At 26.0% G+C, this 21508-nt stretch overlaps 2 protein-coding genes across 3 annotated transcripts in view; both read left to right on the top strand.

The window, feature by feature from the left end:
- Window positions 1-21508, top strand: part of LOC111634317 (homeobox protein Hox-B4-like) — a 164737-nt gene that overhangs the window by 85944 nt on the left and 57285 nt on the right. The window lies entirely within an intron of this gene.
- Window positions 6081-6874, top strand: LOC111634365. 2 transcript variants are annotated; one of them, XM_023379136.1, is made up of 2 exons: window positions 6081-6573; window positions 6698-6874. In XM_023379136.1, exons 1-2 carry the CDS (start codon window positions 6414-6416, stop codon window positions 6856-6858), a joined length of 321 nt encoding a protein of 106 aa, XP_023234904.1. In that variant the 5' UTR covers window positions 6081-6413; the 3' UTR covers window positions 6859-6874. The 2 variants fall into 2 exon arrangements, with proteins under 2 accessions (XP_023234904.1, XP_023234897.1); XM_023379129.1 differs by having other exon boundaries at window positions 6293-6573; window positions 6665-6873.

Here is a 21508-nt window from a genome sequence, read left to right as displayed (position 1 = left end):
AAAATTAAACTCTAAGCTGTAAATTTAATTCAGTTCTTTTACAGATAATCTACAGTTACTTGTGTTAAATATTTAATAAGAATATATTTATAACTTATATTAAAATTTTGAAAAAAAATAATGCAGTTTTAAATTAGTCTGCGTGTATTTAAAAGCTACATAAAATTTTTACCTTAATATATATAGGTTATATATTATTTACATATGTGACAATTATATTCAAGGTAGATCTATTGCTTTATTGTTCATAAAGCATTTTTGTTAAGGAATCAAATATCGAAAATTTTGAAATTTTTAAAATTGTTATAACTAAATTAGAAGAAGATTATCAAATCATTTAGAATATCGTTAAATAATTATATTTTAAATTTAATTATCTATGAATAGACACCGCAATTATATTCATTTTAATATATTAACTCTAACGCACAAAAATTCCTGTAGAGAAATATGAGTAAAGATTTTTCAAGAGTTAAAGCATTTAAAGCAATTTTTTAAAATTTCAAATAATAGAAAATTTACGAGATTATAATTATAAGCTACTTGGCAAACGTTAACGTAGAGAAGATTTGATAATTACATCCTTCTTATATTCGTGCAGGCACAGCATACTTTGCCTTCCTCCCAATCTTTTCTCATTACGATCGCCAAGCAATCAGTGCATATCGGGTACGGGAGGGGTATACTTCCGGTCTGGCAGGCGATTGGTATGCGTTTCCGGCGGAAATATCCGCGGAATGAATGTCACGTGTGCTACATTTAATAGCTTCTACTTGTTCACCAAACAAGCACGCACCACACGAGTAAACATAATATAATCGGTGCTTAGACACGCGTGATATTTCTGATGTGCTTTGGAAATCGAAGGATGGGTCAGTTTCCAAACCCTTTGAGAAATCGAATTCCACAAAATCGAAATAGCAAACATTAAACGGAATTTCTATTTACCAACTTTGTATTTCTAGAAACGGCGATGAATGAAAACGTTTCTAAAGATGCACAACAATTGATGTTTTCTAAAGTTCGACGTGATTATATTTCTAAATACAAAGTTTTAATTAATAAAAATCCAAATAAATTCGTCATAATTATATTTTTAAATTAAATAACTATTTATATTCGGTTAAGAAAAAATTGTATGATTAAAAGTTTAAAATATCAATAATTTTTCAAATTAAATATACAGATTATAAACAATAAGTAAGATTACTTTCGCTGTACTTGGATTAATGAACAGTTTCGAATGTAATTGGAATTTAAACGTAAATATCTTAACTTAATGGAAAGGGATACTCTCGGTTTCTCTGATAATCATTAAATATTTAAATCTTCATTAAAATAATGAATTGCAAACTAATTAAAATAAAGATGTGACTGATTGGATGGAAAACTTTTCAGTTTATTTTTGCAAAAGATTTGATTGAGAGATATTAGGAAATCTTATCCAGCTCACCCCGTTTCGGCACAAAAACCTTTCCAGAATTATTTACTACGAGAGGTGGTTGGTCGCACGCAAAATGACAGATGCTATCACGTGATCAGACAGGACTAACGCTGACATTATCGGTGCTTGGATCTGAGAAATGGCGCCTAGTGATCTTGGATAGCCTAATACATCAGATCTGTGGTCGTGAATGGATTATAAAAGGTACTCTTCCTGACTGGTTGGGTTGTCTTTGCTTCTTCTCTCACCACTACATATTTAATATTTCTACAACATTTACAATAACTAAATACTCGTAATATTATAATATATAAAAATTTAAAATAATTAATTTCATTTCTATCTCTCTCAAGACCTTCATTCAGATGAAAACAACGAAAGAAAAATCTTACAAATGTAACAGAAAATAATTTTATGGTTATAAAATATTCTATTAATTCAATAAAATAAAATGAAATGTATAGGCTATAAAGTAATGATAATTAATTAGCTTAATTTTTAAGTTTCTTTTCTTGTATATGATCATATTAAAATCTATGGAATAAAACTTTAATAAATGCTTAAATTAATTTCANGATAGTTGTATTTACATTTAAACTTAGTTGAAATGTAAAAAGGTCTAAATTTATGCACTTAAATTTGTTTAAAATTATATCAATTAAAAATGCAAACTTCTTTTTTTTAAAAAATTTTAGACAGATTGTATTTGATAATTCTGTTTAATTTACTGAATATTCTGTTATGTCATACTTATTTGTACTATACTGATGTTCAAAACAAAAGCATATCATCAAAACCAATAGCTGGAGCAAAAAAAGAAATACTGGAATAGCAGAAATACTTATATAGTGTTGTACATATACACCAATAAAGAAATACAGCAATCCTACACAGAAAGTTTCATTTAAGTTGTTTCTTCTGTGTTCAGTGTTGTTGTTGTTTAGAGACTTCTAATGGCACTGAGATATATCATATGGGCAAATTTATGCAAGATAGAATTGATGATTAAAAACAAATTACAAACAAAAATTTTCAGATTGAATTACATTGTGCAGCACACAAGTGTTCTATATTCTTGTACATGTATATTGTATTGTTTGTTTTGTGTGTGTTTCAATGTGCTTGAATATTTTCCTAATTGCTTTCATTATTTTTGATATGTTGTGTTTTAGAGTACGGTAGTCTTGTACATGGGGGATTCATTACGCTTTATAGGAAATCGTGTTATCTAAATCTGCATTATCACACGATTTATGAAAGTTTAAACCTTGGCCTATAACTTGAAAAAAAGTATATTTCTGAACAACAAAATTTGACAGTGTTGCTTGCTTTGTTTGCGCATTGTATGGAACTCTACTGTATTGTTGTTAGTCTGCTTAATTGTTGTTTAATGCTATTTACTTGAATTGCTGTTTTGTTATGCCAGCTTGGCTTATAATTTCAGGCAAAATCAGCAGGCTTTTGTGTGTTTTGATTGTGTCTACTTTTGATTATACTTTAAAGTAAGGTATGTCTGAGATTGTTGAATCTGGTTGAATGCATTTTAATGATATGTATATTTAGTGTAAGGTTTTTCTTATATGTATGGTTGTGTTTATTTTGGATATTCACGAGAATTTTTTTGGTGGTAATTTTATTTGGGTATTCATTTGGGTACTATAAAAGTATTTTTATTATAATTGCATATATAAATAACTATTAAGTATTATAAATTGTAACACACATATGTGGAGAATATCACACAGCAATGTGAAATATCAAGAGTTATGTCACCAAAAGGCTCAAAAGTGAAGCTTCTAGTAATCTTATATGAATTTGCATCTTTGTACTTTCAGATATAAATAATTATTGCCATATAAAATTATTATTTTCATCAAAAAGAGCACTACAATACAGAAAAATACAATGAATAATAAAGCTAAATTAAGAAAAAGCAATGTTAAGCTTAAAAAATATTAATAAATGTGAAAAACTTTTAACTTAATCATTACATCGTGTAAGCTGTCAAAATTTGAAATGAAAAATTTCTTCTCAATGATGACAATTCCACATTAAAAAAGTTGTTATCGAATGATCGCATATAGACCACCTATGTAAGAGTTCTTCGTTGTGAAGTGTAGTATGTCCGTATGTCGTCAAACCTAATTAATTAACAGCGCACAGAAAATATGAGAACTGTTTCTATATAGCTCAGAGTGAAGGCTGTGACCCGTGTCCTGAACAGTCGGTATCCCATTACACTTACGTTAATTATCGTTTCGTCGGGTAGACGGCAGGAAAGTGAGTAATGGTAGACGTCACCGATTATGTCGTCCGTAGCCATCATTTATGGTAGAGCATTCTGTTGTATCGGCCAATCTCGTAATTATTCAGTTCGAAAACTTTCATCCGTGGGTGGTTAATGCCCATTTCGATAGATGCATTTAAGTATTAATAATTTCATATAATATTAATTCTATTTTTCAAATTCTTCCTAGAAAAATTTTTTTACTTATTTTTCCTTATTCTATTCTTAAAATTCTAGACATGCAATTTCGTCATATAACATTTTCTAACAAATCTCTAGCGAGATAAAATGTTACAATAGGCTATCTCTTTGATGCATTTCATTACAAATTTATCGAATTTTTCTAAGATTGATGACGATAACATTCATATTACAATTTTATAGCTTCATTGTAATTATTTAGATCTTGTAACTCTGTACTGTTTATTTTACCTGCTATTTTATTAGGCCTTAAAAATTATATATAATTTACAATCCTTGAGATAATTTATCACTATATATCTTCAAAATTAGTGATTTGGTCTTTCTGTTATCATCAGGAACTTCCAGAAACTAATAACTTTGAGACCTAATTTCCAAAACTCATTAAGGAAAAGCCACAGCAAGATACTTTACATGTTTATATACTAAGCTTATATAAATGGCTAAAATTGTAAATATTAACAATCTACAGTATAAAACTATAAGCTTAAATTCATCCAATAGAAACCAAACTTCTAAGGGAAGAAACATGTTTTGGTTTCTGATTGGTCTGAACCCACGACTTTTGATAATGCCGTAATCAGTTTGATTTAGCATTTACATTTGATCCTACATATTTCCAATGAATAATAACGACAAAATTCTTTACTATTGTTAAGGTATAAATCTGCTGTAAAATTGCAGATCCAATTACTCAAATTTGATAGTAATAAAATTTACAAGATTGATTGATTAATTTATTTATTTATGTTTGGTTTTCATGTCATAATTACTACATAATGACTCAATAAAACATAACTTAATGAGTGTATTAGAATATTAATAATACTTTGACCAGATTAGTCTTTATCTATGTAATAATCTAGCCTTCAAGATGTGACTTTCTGTCATTTCATTGTGTTGGTAGCTGCTTTTTTTTAAAATAAGGATTAGAGATTTTTATTAATCCTAAATGCATATGAAAAAGAATATATAGGAAGCTTTATCCGAAATAATATTTCCTGTCTTTTTTTTTCTTGTCCATATGTCAAAAAACATAACTTATAATTATTCTGACATTGATATGTTGCACTGTAATTATATTGGCATAAACTAATTTTAGAATGGAATCTATTCTAATATTAATACGAGTTTTTATAGGTGTATAAGTTTCGAAAATGTTATCATGAGAATTATTAACCAAGCGTAGATCCTTCAGAAAAAAGTTCACATAGATCAAATACCGATTATTTTATTGAATTTTTTAAATTTTAAAATACCATAAGATTATCAGCTTTTTCCACTTACAAAGTATAAATTAATTAAAATCGTTTATATATATTAGGCTATACATTTTGTTTTTGTTAGTTTTAAAATATTTTNTTGAGAATTTTTTCTTTACCTTTTATAGTTGTTCTGACCGTCGATTCCAGTAGATCAAACTTCTTTGCCAATTTACAAATTTTCATTTTTGTATCGAAGTCTTTAATAATGTTAATTTTACATTCCAAAGATAAAGTTTTTCTTTTCTTGTTTGATGCAGAAGAATCAGTTCTACTTCGTTTGGATGACATAGTAGAGTGTTAAGATTAATCATATTCGTTATTGTAAACCGTGCTTAAGCTAGGCGCCATCTGTTCATTTATTTTGTATGTCCGACGATCAAAAGACCGCTTGGGATCGAGTCTGTTTATAATTTGAAAGGTAATCTTGTCAGTTGTATATACAAAAGGTAAATTGTTTACAAAATGAGTCTTTGTTTATTATCTGATAAATGTGTACTTTTTTCGTCAATTGTTTACGATTGCAGATGCCTTTTGTGTAAAATCCAAGTCGGATGTATGTAAGCTAATAAATGTTCTCGTTAATCTTATCTTGCCTTTTGTTTCGTTCACAGTTACAAGAAATCACCACATAGAGTCTCTCGAGTCTCCGTAGATATAACAAACAGAAATAAATTACACAAAATAAATTGTAGCTATACGTCGATTCCGCGCGACACATCCGAACATGTAAGCCGAACAATAGTGTGGGGAGAGTGAGTAATCAAGGGTTGCATGGCGCTCAAACAAAAGACGAATCAATGAGATTTGAAAATCGCGTAAGTCGGGGTATGACTGTATTTATATACATAGTAAATGCATGAATATAAATATTTATAGTTAATGCAGCAGGTAGGAAAAAACTAAATGCAAATAATTAAATTGTCTTCTATTTTTTTTTAGTGTTTTTGTAATCTATAAAAATTTTAATCTAGATGATCATTGATTGTTAACATTAGTTTTCATAAATATGTAAATTTTTGTTGAAAAAGATTACTATGATTTATTTTAATTATTGTACCATTTATAAAAATAGACATCAAATAAAATTTTATTATTATTTTATTTTTATAAATCTAAAAATTTTAATTTATGATTTGGTAATTTAATTATTTTAGCTGATCCTGAATCTGTTATATCTCAACGTAACAATGGCCAGTTAACTGTATCAGTTTCACCAATGGATGAAATGACAAGGAACCGTTCTGAATTTTGCCATCTTCGACCTAAGAGATCTACAAATCCAAGTCCTGCTTCACCTGTTACAGGAAACAGTTCTCCTGAAAACAATAATGATGGTTTATCACCTGGAAATAGTGGGAGAAGAATACAAAGAGAAGGTAAATGTTAAAACAAATTTTAACATTAATTAAATTCATTTATTTCAATGTAATACTTTGTTCAAAATTGTTTTCATTAATAATAATCTAGATTCTGCTATACCATCTGTATCTACTCATGCAGGAGGAGTGTCAGAAGAATCTGATAGAATACAACAATTACCTAATGGTAACCCACTTTCAAGTGCTAGTGGTAGTTCAGCTTCAACTAGTAGGGGAAGAAACAATAATCATAAAAATTCTGGAACAGTAAATACAGAAGAAGAACCACTCCCACCTGGGTAAATTTTATATATTTTTTTTATGATAAGTTATTTATGTAAAAATGTCTATTTTGGATAACAAGACACTGTAGGTTTAAGGTCTGACTAATAATAGCATTTGATTAATATAGAAATTGAATAGACTTAAAATGATAATTTTTAAAATTATCATTTAAAAAATTTTAATTTTTAGATGAATTTATCTGACTATATTTAACTATATGTGATTATTTTTATATATTGGGTTTTTTGGAAATTAATTTCGTTTTTTACCACTAGACGGATTAGTCGTATTTTTCCCACCATTTTCATTCTAAACTGTATTATCATTATATATTTTGACAGGTAGCATTTTAAGGTTTATTTGTAAAAAATTTTGTTTGATTTTGTGCAATTGTTTATTTTTTGTGTCCCATCAAATATGGAAGATTGAAAGCAGCATTTTTGGCATATTTTGCTCTTTTATTACTGAAAAGGTAAGAATGCTGTTCAAGCGAGAAAAAAATTGTGTGATATCTATGGAGAAGATGTATTGACAGAATGACGGTGCCAAAACTGGTTTACAAAATTTTGTTCTGGCAATTTCAATATTGAAGATGCACCACATTCAGGATGGCCAGTTGAAGCCAATGAAAACAAAATAAAGGTACTGATTGAAGNATTAATTGAAATCGTTTATATATATTAGGCTATACATTTTGTTTTTGTTAGTTTTAAAATATTTTCAACAATTTATTAATATATAATAATTATATAATTAATTTACTGTAGATTAATTGCTTAAAAGTTTTAAAAAATTACTTTTTAAGAATCGGTGAAGATTTTTTTTTTCTAATTCTTTTAATTAAATTTTCAATTATGTTTAATTTAAAGCTGTTGCAGACACGAAGTCTATAAAAGTTTCCTTGAATAATAGTTCATACTTATAAAAGAAACCACAAAAATCAATTGTTGTCCTCATATAATTGACACTTGCACGTCTCGACATATTATACGTGACACTTCGTGTTGCATGACAAGAGATGAAGAATAGTTCAGTTTGCATGACTTCAGTAGATAGCTCAAAGAGTGCCTGGACATTTTGTTGAACATTGCGTGTCCTCATTTTGACAGGTTAACGAATTTTTTTTCGAAGTACCGTATATTTATAGGTAACTGGCACGTATTTCATTTGAAACATTTTCGTTTTCGTAATTGGATGTGTTTCCGAGTATGCTTATCGCCTTTCAACATTATTGGTAGTCATAGTGAGATGGACGCCTACTGTGTCTTTTGTTAAACCAATCACCATCTACTACAGAATACAACAGACTAATAAAATTAGTTAAATATAAAACATGGCGGTTTCTATGAATTCTTCTGTTGATGCTATCTATAAATGTTTCATATGATAAATATTAATTATTTAAAGAACTAATTTTAAGAAATTCTAATTTAAGAATATAAATTTATAATATTTATTAATACTTTATGCAATTCAGTTTTAATTTTTTAGTAAAAATTAATATGAAAACTTTTTAAATGTCTAATTGTATTGGGATAACTATTTATCATTAGAACAATGAAAACGAGTTATGGTTATTTAAATTAGTTTCTTTATAATAATTATATCGAAATTAATTTATAAACAGACTTTTTTAATAATAAATTTAACGGAAATTTGGGTTATTGGACTTTAAAAAAGTTCTACGAAAGGTTAAATAGTAACAAATATTAAAAACTGAGTAACTTAGAACTTGCTCCAAATGCTATATCTAACTTCACAAAACTAGAATTAAAGGTAGATTTAGGTTACTAAATAAGCAATTTTAGAATAAATATAATAGATTATAAAGTCGACAAAAAATCATTTTTTAAAAAGGATTAAAAATTTAATTATCGATTTAGCCTACATTTTCAAAACCAAAAGTTTTCTTTTGTCGGAAACGATAGATCTGTTGAGCTTGTTAAATCCATTAGTATAGTGGAAACTGTTTTAAAAATATTGCAGTTTTGTAAATGTTGTAATCTAGGAAATTGCAGTGAAGTGAATATTTCTTTTTCTAGAGGCGTGGTCGTTATAGAACTACTTTTGAGAACTCTAATCGACCTATTATTTTCATTTTTATCATGAAACAAAATCGGTACTTACTGCAATATAAAATATTGCATAAAAAGAATAAATGTGAAGTCGATAGCAGTTAAATTAACTGTACTGTAAGTGCGTTTGACATAAATGCTGACCACAGTACTGTATAATCAATACTACGTTATAGACTAATCTAATAATATAATATATTTGTAAAAGTTCGAGTGAATTTAACGAATTAACAAATTTTTCCAAAAAATTGTAATAGCTTTTTAAAATTTTTAAACAAGTATAAAAACTCGTTTTTAACAGGTGGTACTGTACTGTACAGTACAATGCATAATAATTGGTATTTAATCGATTTTGCAATCGACTTCGAAACGATTATTAGAAAGAGAATATATTATAGGCTATATAATATAAGTTATCAATAAAAATAAAGCAATTCTTTTCAGTTATACTTAAAAAGTTTACAGTTAAATAAATTTAAAGAAACGAAACCTTTTTTATTTTATTATTATTTTAATTTTTTTATACTTAAAAGATTGATGTAAAAAGACAAAGAATTGTATCGAAGTAGTATATAATAACAGATTAATCTTTCGATATTTAAAATCTCTTAAAATTATAAAGTGAAGTAGTTATAGTTAGATATAGACATATTTTTCATTTATAAATTATCATCCTTAGAAGAGCGTTCGATATAAAGTAGTCAATATTTCCTAAGTTCAGTGTAAATCGACCGAGCATGAACCAAAGATACCACGAGACGATCATTGACGTCCAGAAAAGTGGATCAATTTTTGGCATCGACATATAGAAATGTGTGTTTAGTGACGTTCGAAAAAAAGAACTGTTTCTTTTATTCTTTAGTAGAGTATAGCTTCAATTTATCTTCTAGAACACTGTCTTAGTCTACAGGAAGAAAAAATCATTTAGAAAGTTTAAAACTTATATTTGCAATGAAATTACTATTGAATTTATTTATAAGTTACTTATTCGAGATAAACTTAAATATCTTAATAAAAAAAGTATATATATATAGGGCCTATATATATATTTAAGCGTGATTTTTACATACGATTTGCTAAAATTTAAAATAATTCTTAATTATTAAAGCTATTTTTATATTTATTTTCTCGAGTTGTTAAGTATTGGTTTTATATATAAATATTTAAAATAATACAATCTATATGTTGGATTAGAATATGGAATTAAATGACATAGATTAAGATTTTAAGCAATAAAGATAAAATATTTTAGTGTAGTTGCATTTACTCTAAACTTAAAACTCGCGTGTTAAGAGAGGTTGCCATGATCAAAGAGAACTTCGATAGAACTGTATAATTCAGAAGTCTGTCGAATAGACGGAGAGGATCGAAGTATTCCTAATCTGGCGAAGGAAATTGGCAGGAGGGGAAAAGAGAACTCTCTGTTCAGTTTGGAAGATCGTTAGAAGAAGAGATAGCGAAACGGAAAATGGACGGAATTTTTCGCGGAAACGTGCGCACTACTGATGTAATGAATGGTTTCCGCTCGGCCGCTCGGTTTTCTTTTCTCTGCAGCTGGCTGAGTTTATCCCGTGATTGTAGGTTCGTGCGATCAGCCGTAGATTTTTCCTTGTGTGTTCCATTTAGACACATAGGTTTTAGTTGAAACAGTTTGCAAAGCTGTTGGCCTATGAGTTCTCAGCATGTTTGGTGACCTTTCAAAATTTTAGGATACGCTCGGCTCACCAGTACTTTTATAAAGACATCAAAAAGCTATTTTTCAGTCAAATTCCCACTATATTATAATAATTTTCTGCCATATTCTTACTTTATAAGCAACCGACATCATTAATGTTAAATATTTTCATAAAAATATTTATTTGAAATATTATTAATAATAATGTTTTGACGCTATTTCATGAAAGTACCATTTCAACATTAAAGCAGTATTGTGTAATCATTATTAAACAATATTGAAATGTCTACATCATGTTGAGTGTTACACAATACACCACATGAATGCATTATGATGAAACATATATTGTTTAACGTGAAAAAACTTTAAAAATATATTATTTTTACGTAATTTATTAACTAAAAACAATTTTGAATAAGCCTATATATTTCAAAAGATAGAAACAAAACATATTTAAAATTAGAAAACGAAAAAATTAATATGGTTTTAGAACTTTAAACACGAATTCCATAATAAATTATATTTTAAATATTTCATCGGATTACTCGTAAATGAACTGTAAACAATGTTAACAAGTTTAGTATATCAAGACATTATTAATTTGGTTTGTGCCAATCTTTTAGGCTACATCCTCGTAACTGTTGCACTAAGTGTGTCAATAAAGGCAATTGTCTGCGAAGTACTCCGGAACAAGCAATAAAACACCAATACCTGACGACCATCATCGTTGCTGTCTCACTTAAACCGCTTTTATGGTAGCGATAAATGACGCTGTTTAACGCCTGTCACCGCACATTAACAGAAACTGTAAATCTGTTCAGATGCTATCTAGTACTTTAGTTGAAAGAGTGAGGAGACTTGCTTGCTTCGAGTTCGGAAAGACAAACGAATTTAGATGATTTTAATTGAATTTGTTTGTTTTTTTAACTTTAACCTTTGATTAGGACTCACTTTATAACTTATGAACTTAAACAGTGTAGAAATAATAAAGGAATTAATGCAAAACTTAACAATTGATATTTTGTTGGAGCTGAAGTTATGTAAAAGTATATTCTATACGGGTAATTACAATAAAAAGTTTTATAAATTGTCATTAATTTTTCTATTTTTAAAATAGCCTATATAACATTAGATTTTTATTTTTAGTTCTAGAAATTAAATTAACACTGAAATAAAAATATAAAATGATAAATTTTACTGTCTTTTCTATAGAATTTTGCAATTAAGAATTGTATATGATTTTATTTTATATTTCACAATTTTTGTTTCCATATAAAAAATATATATATAATTTCATACAGATCAATGTTATATAAATATATTTTAAATTAAACGTCTGTGTTTAGTCTAAATGACCAATAATAAGTTAGAATAGATTAGGCTATAACCTAACCTATCTTTATTTCTAATTTTCTAAACAGTTAATTCGCCATTGCAAAGATATGTTTTATTTCTAATTAATTTTTGAGTCATTTCACAAAAACTTAAAAATTATTTCTTATTGATTCTTTTTTAACCTATCTTTTTAATGATTTAAGGAGAAACAAAAGAAATTTTTTTAAACTTTAGAAAGTAATAGTTTCGATGACCATTATGATATAGTAATGAAATTGCAATTGAAAGAAATCCGATGACAGTTTAAGTTTTTATAGGTTTACCAATTGTCTAGTAAAAGTTAAAAATAAATAATTAAATGTACAATTTTAAAAAAATAAACAAACGAAATTTGCGAAAAGAAATCAATCAGTAAATTAAATTTTAGAAATTTTTTATTGTTTAAAAATTGCCATAAATAATATAATATTAATTAACGAATATTGCGGTCATTTAATATTCTCATTAAATATTTCAAACACTAATAAGTGAATAGTAACTTTGCAGAATTTGGTAGGAAGATGAATTATAATGAAGTTNATTATATGTGAACAAAATTTATTTCCAAGTAAGTTTAATTAATTTATAAGTTTTATTATTTTTCACGGTTTCTGTTACATAGAAAAATTTAAGTGCTATAAATGAATTTTCTATACTTTCGTTCAAACGAATATTTTCTATAGGATATATTTTAAAATTTATTATTAAGATAAACGAATATTAAAAATTTTTAAATATTGTACTGTACAATACCTATATATAAGATTTAAACTTAAATATTATACTTTTAATTAGATATATATTTATAGCATAGGCCATATAAGAATCATTTCACGTTACAATTAGAATTTTGAATTATATATTTTTCAATTTAATTTTAGGTGTTCTTGTATTATTAAGATTAGTACATTTAATTATTATTATTATTATTATTTTCTCTAAAATGTCTTGTCAATATTCTGACTTAATGAAACCCAGAAAACTGATTACATTTTCTTTTCCTCAGACATTTGTAGAAAATATATTACAGTATTGATAACTTGAATTTTAATCAGCATAATTTTTGCCGATTTATTTAACATTTTATTAATATGCACAACATCTAATTCCCCACGTTATCTTAATGTACAGAATCACACCTATGCAAATCTTAAACCGTATTGTACAGTACTGTACAGATCACATATTTACATAAATAAAGACAGATTATTAAAACTTAATTATTTTACGAATACATTCAACAGTAAAATAAACAATTTTATTGAAGAGTAACCATACTTTATGACCAATAGAATTAAAATATTCTGAGAACTACGAAGGATGCGTATTCGGCACTTAAAATAAGTAGCTATCTAGCTTATAGTCAATGAATGAGCTTATATATTTATATATATCCTATGTAACAAGCTTAAAACTTTATAATTAACTAGATTTAAACTTAAATCTTATAGTTTCGAGTATAAATTAGACCTTATTTGTAAGAATGATTATCTGTTATTCTATAAAAACCATATAGCCTAAGAATTATTGTGAGTACAGTATATTTATTTGTGTATTTATTTATTAACAAACCAGTCTCGTAATTATTTCACAAATTCGCATATGCATTTTTAGACAGACATAAGATAATTTAAAAAATCAATTTGGAAACCTATTGGATTTACATTATTGATTTGCGATATCTTATAACTTAAATTGCATATAGTCAAGGTTATGTTGCTCGGTTGTAATGTAAGATAAATTACATAGCAAAATATAACCCAGTTAATAAATAGAATTAAACTTAAGAAGAATGAGATAAATATTGTCTTAAATTGGAATTGGAACTTATGAATATATATTGATTATTGAGTAATTAATTAAAGTCTAGTTATTACAGTGAAATGCTTTCTTATACGTTGTTACATTTTATAAAACAGGTTTCATCTTAATATACTGATCTACATAACATTTAATGGCTTATTTAAAATGAAGTTTGTGGCTTAAAACAAAGCTATTTTACTTATTAGAACACTTAACAAATTATATTTTGGTAAAAGCTAAAATGGATCAAGTAAGATTATTATTTAATTTGTACCACATAAAATAGATATAGCCTATAAGTTAATATTTAGTTATCGAATTACTACTATATTGCATACAATAATTCTTATATAAATGCTTATGACAACAGTAATTTAGGAAAATTTATTAAGTTGTTAGAAATTTATTAAGTTGTTAGAAGTTTAATCAGCATTGCTTTTATCCTACAGTTGGAATTTTAAGAATTTATTTTAATTACAATATAAGATAATAAGAACTTGTATTACACTTGTAAAAGTAAATACGGACTTAATTTCTAATATCTTAATAGTTTACGTTTTTATATAATTTTATAATGTAAGAATTATTGCGTAGACTCTTTAACCAAAATATATGGCATTTTATATTATTTATTTAAATTATCATTATTATTATTTCTCTAAAAAGTGATTTAAAATTTTCAGTTTAATTGTACTGTACTGTACTGTACAGTACAAGCAAAACTGAATGTATTTCATCTCTCAAATATTTAGTACTTAAATTAACGTAAATCCATATTGAAGTTCTATTCAATATTTTGATTGCTATAGAAGAATATTTGAGCTAATAAAAATTAAAGTTAACTTTTAAAAAAAATTTAATTAACAGGATATAATTAATTATTATCAAGTGTTAGGTTTGTAAACGTATAGGCCTACAAAAATAGAAACTATTTTAATTAGACTTATATAGTCGAACCTCCAATAACGTCCACCTCCGAAACAACGGCCATTTTTTTATGATTTCACCAGTGGCCATTGTTTAGAAGTTTAACTAATAGATTATAAGATTTATTTATTCTACTAATTCATAGTTTTAATATGAACGAAACAGTTTTGTATTTAGTAATTTATTAATAAATAGGCCTAACTAAAGCTGCTTGTTTTCTTTTATAAATCTAGAAGCCAATCGTTTAATGTGTTATTTATATTATTAAAATAAATGTTATTGCGATTATATCATAATCGGAAAGTATTTCTAAATGAAATTTAGAAAATGATTCGATTAACGATTCATTTTCTCCTTAGGAATCAAGCAAGATCATTTAATTAGAAAAATAAAAAACAAAAAATAATAAACTTAATTTGGAACTTCGCGAAGGTCTACATAGACTTAATAATTAAATATTTATTTAAAAATATTTTTTAAATTAATTCTCTATAGAAAAAGCAGATTAAATTGATTTGTTTTTTTCTTAAATATAGATATTTAGTTAACAATAAATAAATGTTTTAAGTGATTAATTTATGTTATTTATTCAAAATCTACGTTGTGTTCTTAAAATTTAAACTTTTATTAGGAAATATATTCATAAAATTTAATGATAATATATTATTTAGAAAATTAACAAGGATTATAATTTTGATTTATATCATTTGTTTCTTTTCATATTCTATTTCATAGAGTACAATATTATTAAGTTTTTTGCATACGGTACAGTACTGTATTTGTAATATACTTTCAAGAATACCAAATCTTCTTGTTTGAATTAATCAATGAAATATTTAAGTAAATTCTAAGCCTTTTTACTATTAACCTTAATATAACATGGTATTACTCAGAAATTATAATTGAATACTTACTACATATCGATTTTTATGCTCGCTAATATAAGCCCTATTTATTAGAAAATTTCATTATCAATTTTAAAAAAAGTATAGAATTAGTTCTGACAATAAACGTAGGTCTACAAAGTCAATAGAAAATACTAAAAATAAGTTACTAATTTTCATTTCAGTTTTTTCGGACTTGACATGTATCCTATATTGAATTAATTGTAATGTTTTAATATTTCAATTTATACAATTTAGGTTGAGCAATAATTTAATAGGCCTATTATTGTTTATGAACTTAACTAATTTTTAAAACCTTGCAGAATTGTATTAATTTATACGTTTTTATAACAATACAATTATCTAGTTAATATTTTATTTAATTTTGTAAGAAAGTTTCTGAAATTTAAAAAGTAAATAAGAATAAATAATATAAAAAATTCTTGTGTCTGTAGTAAGGAATCCAATAAGCCAAATTTTAGGAATTTATTTAATAAATGTATAAAATAGAATAAATTATCTAGAAAGACGATAACATAATGTTAATTTAAAATACGAGACTTAAAGTATAATGCTGTTTTCTACGTTAATTAACTTATATTAGAATTGTTTGGGAAAAATGGCTTGTGTTTAAAAATAAATTAAGCAAGTGCTAAATAAATTATAATTAATTCATTAATTCATATTACGATTTAGTATTTGAAATTTAAGAAAAATTTTAAAATATTCAAAAGAAGAATGAACCTTCTTTGGATAGTTTAGCTAAGAAAGTTGATGTTGACTACTAGAGAGTGGGAGTTCAGGCAACTATTTGCACACTTGATTTATGGTCGTGTTTTCGAGTCTGAAAGGGAATTTCTCTCCTTTGTTGTTTGTTTAACTTCTAGTTTCTCAATGTGTAAACATGTTGAGAAAGTAAAACAGTTTCTAAGATCGAATTTCAATGTGCTAAAACAATTCCGATGTTTATTCTGTTTGAAAGTTCGAAAATTGCTTTATTGAGATTGAAGTAAACAAGTAGATCGACGATATACTACAACAAATTTTCATAGGAGCAACCTTGGTTTTGCAAATATTTATTATTCCTTAACTTCCGAGATTATATCTTCAACTCGTGTTTCAGGTAGATAAATTTTAAATCAGAATAAGCTTAAGAAGATTTATAAATGTTTGAATAAGGTTAAAAGGTGCTTAACTTTCTAAACATGATACGATTTGTTGTAGTTTTATGGCTTATTTTCTTATTTATTTTGTTAGATTAATGTCGATTTTTAGTAGTGAATGTGATTTATTATTTAAGTAACTTATCTATGTTTCAATTCATTATTAAATCTGTTAGATTTAATCTCTGAGAGAAAAATATATCAAAATTTAATATTTTAATTATTTCTTGTTATATTTTTCTAATCAAGTAGATATTTATCAGAATGATTTCGTGTTTTTTAAATGTTATCTTTATAGAAAGTGAACAATAAATAATCCACCGAAACGATTTTAGTTCATAAGATTAGCTAAGACTTCAGAACAATTCTTAAAAGTCAATTTTCTACACTTAATTTTCGTTACATAAAGCGCATTAATACTAGAAAATGAATAAATGCAAATTTGCGAAGGAGAATACAGAGTTTATTCATTATTTATCTATCTCAAATTTCCTAGAAACTTAATGAATTTTAACATTCTACATTTGTTAATGTCTCGTAACAAACACACCATAGATATAGTTACGTCACACGACCGTTACGTCACGGAAACTCCATGACGTCACAAAGAGACAAAGGGCAACAGCTGGAGTATGAAGAAAGAAAAGCGACTTATAGAGACAAAAAAATTACTCGTTATCTATTACTTATTTTTTCCCCCTCCTTAGTTTCCCGTTAATGCTTACTTTATCCGAGAGAGGTGAAAGGTTAAGTTGCTGTAGTTTCTACGATGTTGTGTGATTTGTCTTACACGGTGGCCAAGATTAATGACGCCGGCTTCGATGCGCCGACATCCCTTTGTTGCCCGCCGAAAGGATGGCTTGATACACGGCGCCCACGTGCCTCACAGGATCTTTTCATTCTTTTATTCCACTCTGCCTTGTCTCTCAGCTCACTTTATGTCTTTGTGACTTTTAAACTTCGTTTTTCTCCTTTCACGACGACACTTCAATTTAAACATTTTCTGTACTCTCGAGTACTTTTCACGATAAAGAAATATTGCTAGATTATCAAAAGACAGGTGACTGTTACAATTGCTCTTTCCATCTTTCATAAATGTCTTTGATCTAGGTAAGAGAAATGCCACACTGACTACAATAGACGAAACTTTTCTTAGTTTCGTCTATGTAGTGTAAAACTGAAATAAGTTTCCATCAGTTCTTTTGTAAATATTTTGGATTTATCTTGAAGTACTTTTTGATTATCTACTGAAGTGAGGATTTGCTTCGTGTTAGAAAATTTTGAACATTTACTGAATATGTTACACTATTTCTGACGCGGTAAAAGCTTAATTTTTATAATATATTTTAATTAAAAATTATTTAACGTAAGTTGCTCATTCCTTTAATTTTATTTCAATCGGGATAGAAGTTTTTTACTTTTATCTTTAGATCTACTATAAACTTAGATTTNCGACACTTCAATTTAAACATTTTCTGTACTCTCGAGTACTTTTCACGATAAAGAAATATTGCTAGATTATCAAAAGACAGGTGACTGTTACAATTGCTCTTTCCATCTTTCATAAATGTCTTTGATCTAGGTAAGAGAAATGCCACACTGACTACAATAGACGAAACTTTTCTTAGTTTCGTCTATGTAGTGTAAAACTGAAATAAGTTTCCATCAGTTCTTTTGTAAATATTTTGGATTTATCTTGAAGTACTTTTTGATTATCTACTGAAGTGAGGATTTGCTTCGTGTTAGAAAATTTTGAACATTTACTGAATATGTTACACTATTTCTGACGCGGTAAAAGCTTAATTTTTATAATATATTTTAATTAAAAATTATTTAACGTAAGTTGCTCATTCCTTTAATTTTATTTCAATCGGGATAGAAGTTTTTTACTTTTATCTTTAGATCTACTATAAACTTAGATTTGTAGGAAATTTTCTTATTAAATAACATATATAAAACTATTTAATTGAAGTTCTTATTTTGCATTTTACACTACAGTATATTTACAGTAGGATTGATTATGTCTAACAGTTGATTTCTACTGTAGGCCTATCATAAATTTTATTTGAATCTTAAACCGAAAGATTTAACTTGTGGATATATCATATGACTTATTGTTAGTTTTGAATGATTTTATTTGTATTCTTTACATAGGCTATATACTGTTTACTATATAACGCTGCTTATAATTGAAAACGAATGGATTACTACTTTATGTCTTTAACTTTATACATATTATTTACTTAAAAGATTTAAATCTTATAAAGATAAATATTAATTTAAGATTCTTTAAATAGGCTATACTTTCTTAATTTTTGAAAAATATTATTATAATACTGAGTGATTATTTTTACTATTAAAATATAAAGATTAATATAATATTAATTAACGAATATTGCGGTCATTTAATATTCTCATTAAATATTTCAAACACTAATAAGTGAATAGTAACTTTGCAGAATTTGGTAGGAAGATGAATTATAATGAAGTTTATGAATGAACTTCTCTCATTATGAGAGTAACTTCATATAGTCAATATACAGTATACAATACAACCTAAATCCTATAGATTACATTAGTAAGAAGGAGAAGGAATTTTGAAACAAAAAATATTTTATTTAAACAATAAAAATAATTTTAGATATTGATAGGTTACTAACTATTATTTCTGGAAAATAATGAACGTTACACCAGAGAGATGTAAATATTATAAATCATTAAAGTCTATTTTTATAGAGTCTAAAGTGTATATTTTCAGAATAAACTTATAAATTTATAAACGTATTAATTCTATACATTTCGTGAAATATTTTTTCTTTAATATTTAATTAAAGTAACCTTGTTTAAATATTAATAATTATATTGTGATTTATTAAAGCATCAAAATTATATGAAATTATTTTGAATCCATTAAGGCATTAAAAATCCTATTAAATTACAAAATAAAAAGGTAAGTTAGTAACTATTTTAATATATTTTTTTTATAAATTCGGCGTGTTACCAATTTAAAATGTTATACTTTACTTATATTTGTTAAATTTTAAATTTTTTCCATATTAATCAATTAATTTATTAATTATGAAGAAATGCGAACGAGTTCTAAATATCTTTCTCTATATTCTATTCATTTAAGACTGTATAAATTCTCTAATAAACTAAATATTAAAGCTTTACTCATATCCAATAGAAAACTAACTATAATATTCTCAATTGTATATAAATGCGCTGTCTCGTAGCGTATAATTCAGATTTATTTATTTAAGATAAATCTATTTTCTTTACACGCATAATAATAACTTATTAAGAATTAAAAAACTTTCATAATCATCTTACATGATCCGAAAACTTCATATATATTAGATAGGCTACTCTAATTAACAAGTGAAGTTTCAGTGCGGGTCCCCCTTATTGGGATAACCCCTATTGGGTGTGGTAAATTTATCTTTGGTGTGGTTACTGTTAATTGCACTGGGTACCCACTTATTTTTAGACAATTCGTGTTTTGAAAAAAAAAAAAAACTGCAGATTATACGGATCGAACTCTAAATTCATAACTCAAAAATTATCATCCTAATTTTAAGTTCAAAAAATATGAATTTTTTAACATATACGCACATTACTTTTTATATTTTGTAATAAAATATATTTTCAGGCTTAATGTTAATTTTATTAAATTGAATTTAGTAATTGGAGGTTTCTTATTAATTTTAAAAATAATTTATAGTAGACTTTTAATGCGTATAACTTATTCGCTGATAGATTAAGTTTAATGTGTTTTTATGCGATATTGAAAAAGTATTTCTATTTTTAATTTTGCAAAAATATTCTCTCAAGTAAATTTTTTACTTAGATTAATTTACTTTTTTTTGATTGAATGAAAACTCTTTAGCTATTTCAGGAAAACATAGATGTTTTTCAAAAGTATTCGCATCTGTCATTTTTTGATACATCAGTCACCCAAAGAGTCTCTTGTTGATTCTTAGTATGAAAGAGTTCCTGATGTAACCAATGATTCATCAGTCTATTTAAGAAAACCATATAGAACTATTGCTGAGAATAAAGATTCCACTATTTCCATTCCTAACGCTTGTCTTCTTTTGTAACAAATGGCTTCCGAACAATTCTTTCTTTTTTTTTCATTATCATATAAAGTTACCGAAATGAATTTAACGAAAATGCGAATTTTTGTGTAATTTATAAAACAAAAACATTGTCTTTCCATAACAATTTAGTTTTTAGTTACTTTAATCTTTATTATAACAGCTTAGACTTTGTGGTTTAATTTAAACTATTTTAAGTATAATTAACTTTCAACATTTACAAAATTTAATTTCTTTTTTAAGAAAAACATCAATTTTTAGTGAATGTTAGAATAAAATTAAAAATACAAAAAAAATTAAACATAAATCTAGTGAATTATTTAAATTATCCAGTGTTTATTTTTTAATATTTTATTGATAATGGCTATATGATATATACATACATCAATAATTAATATACGTCTAAACAGAATAAAATTGTTTTAAAATAATTCTGTCAGCATATTAAATTATTTTTATTTAAATTCTAATAAATTATATTAAATAACAAGCTATTTTATTTATATTAACTTATAAACCTGAATTTATTAGCCTGTATATCAGATTTATCTAAATTAATTTTGATAAAACTTTTTTATATCTACAGTCTATAATTTAATTGGGACATTCATATATTAATAGAAAATGCATGTTTTATATTATTTGAATCCTATGTGCAGAAATATAC

Source organism: Centruroides sculpturatus, unplaced genomic scaffold, assembly GCF_000671375.1.
Source record: "Centruroides sculpturatus isolate CEXI.00-Female unplaced genomic scaffold, Cexi_2.0 scaffold210, whole genome shotgun sequence".
In the NCBI taxonomy this organism is placed as follows: Eukaryota; Metazoa; Arthropoda; class Arachnida; order Scorpiones; family Buthidae; genus Centruroides; species Centruroides sculpturatus.
Note: the sequence above shows the minus strand (reverse complement) of the source record. Positions and strands in the feature narration are given on the sequence as shown.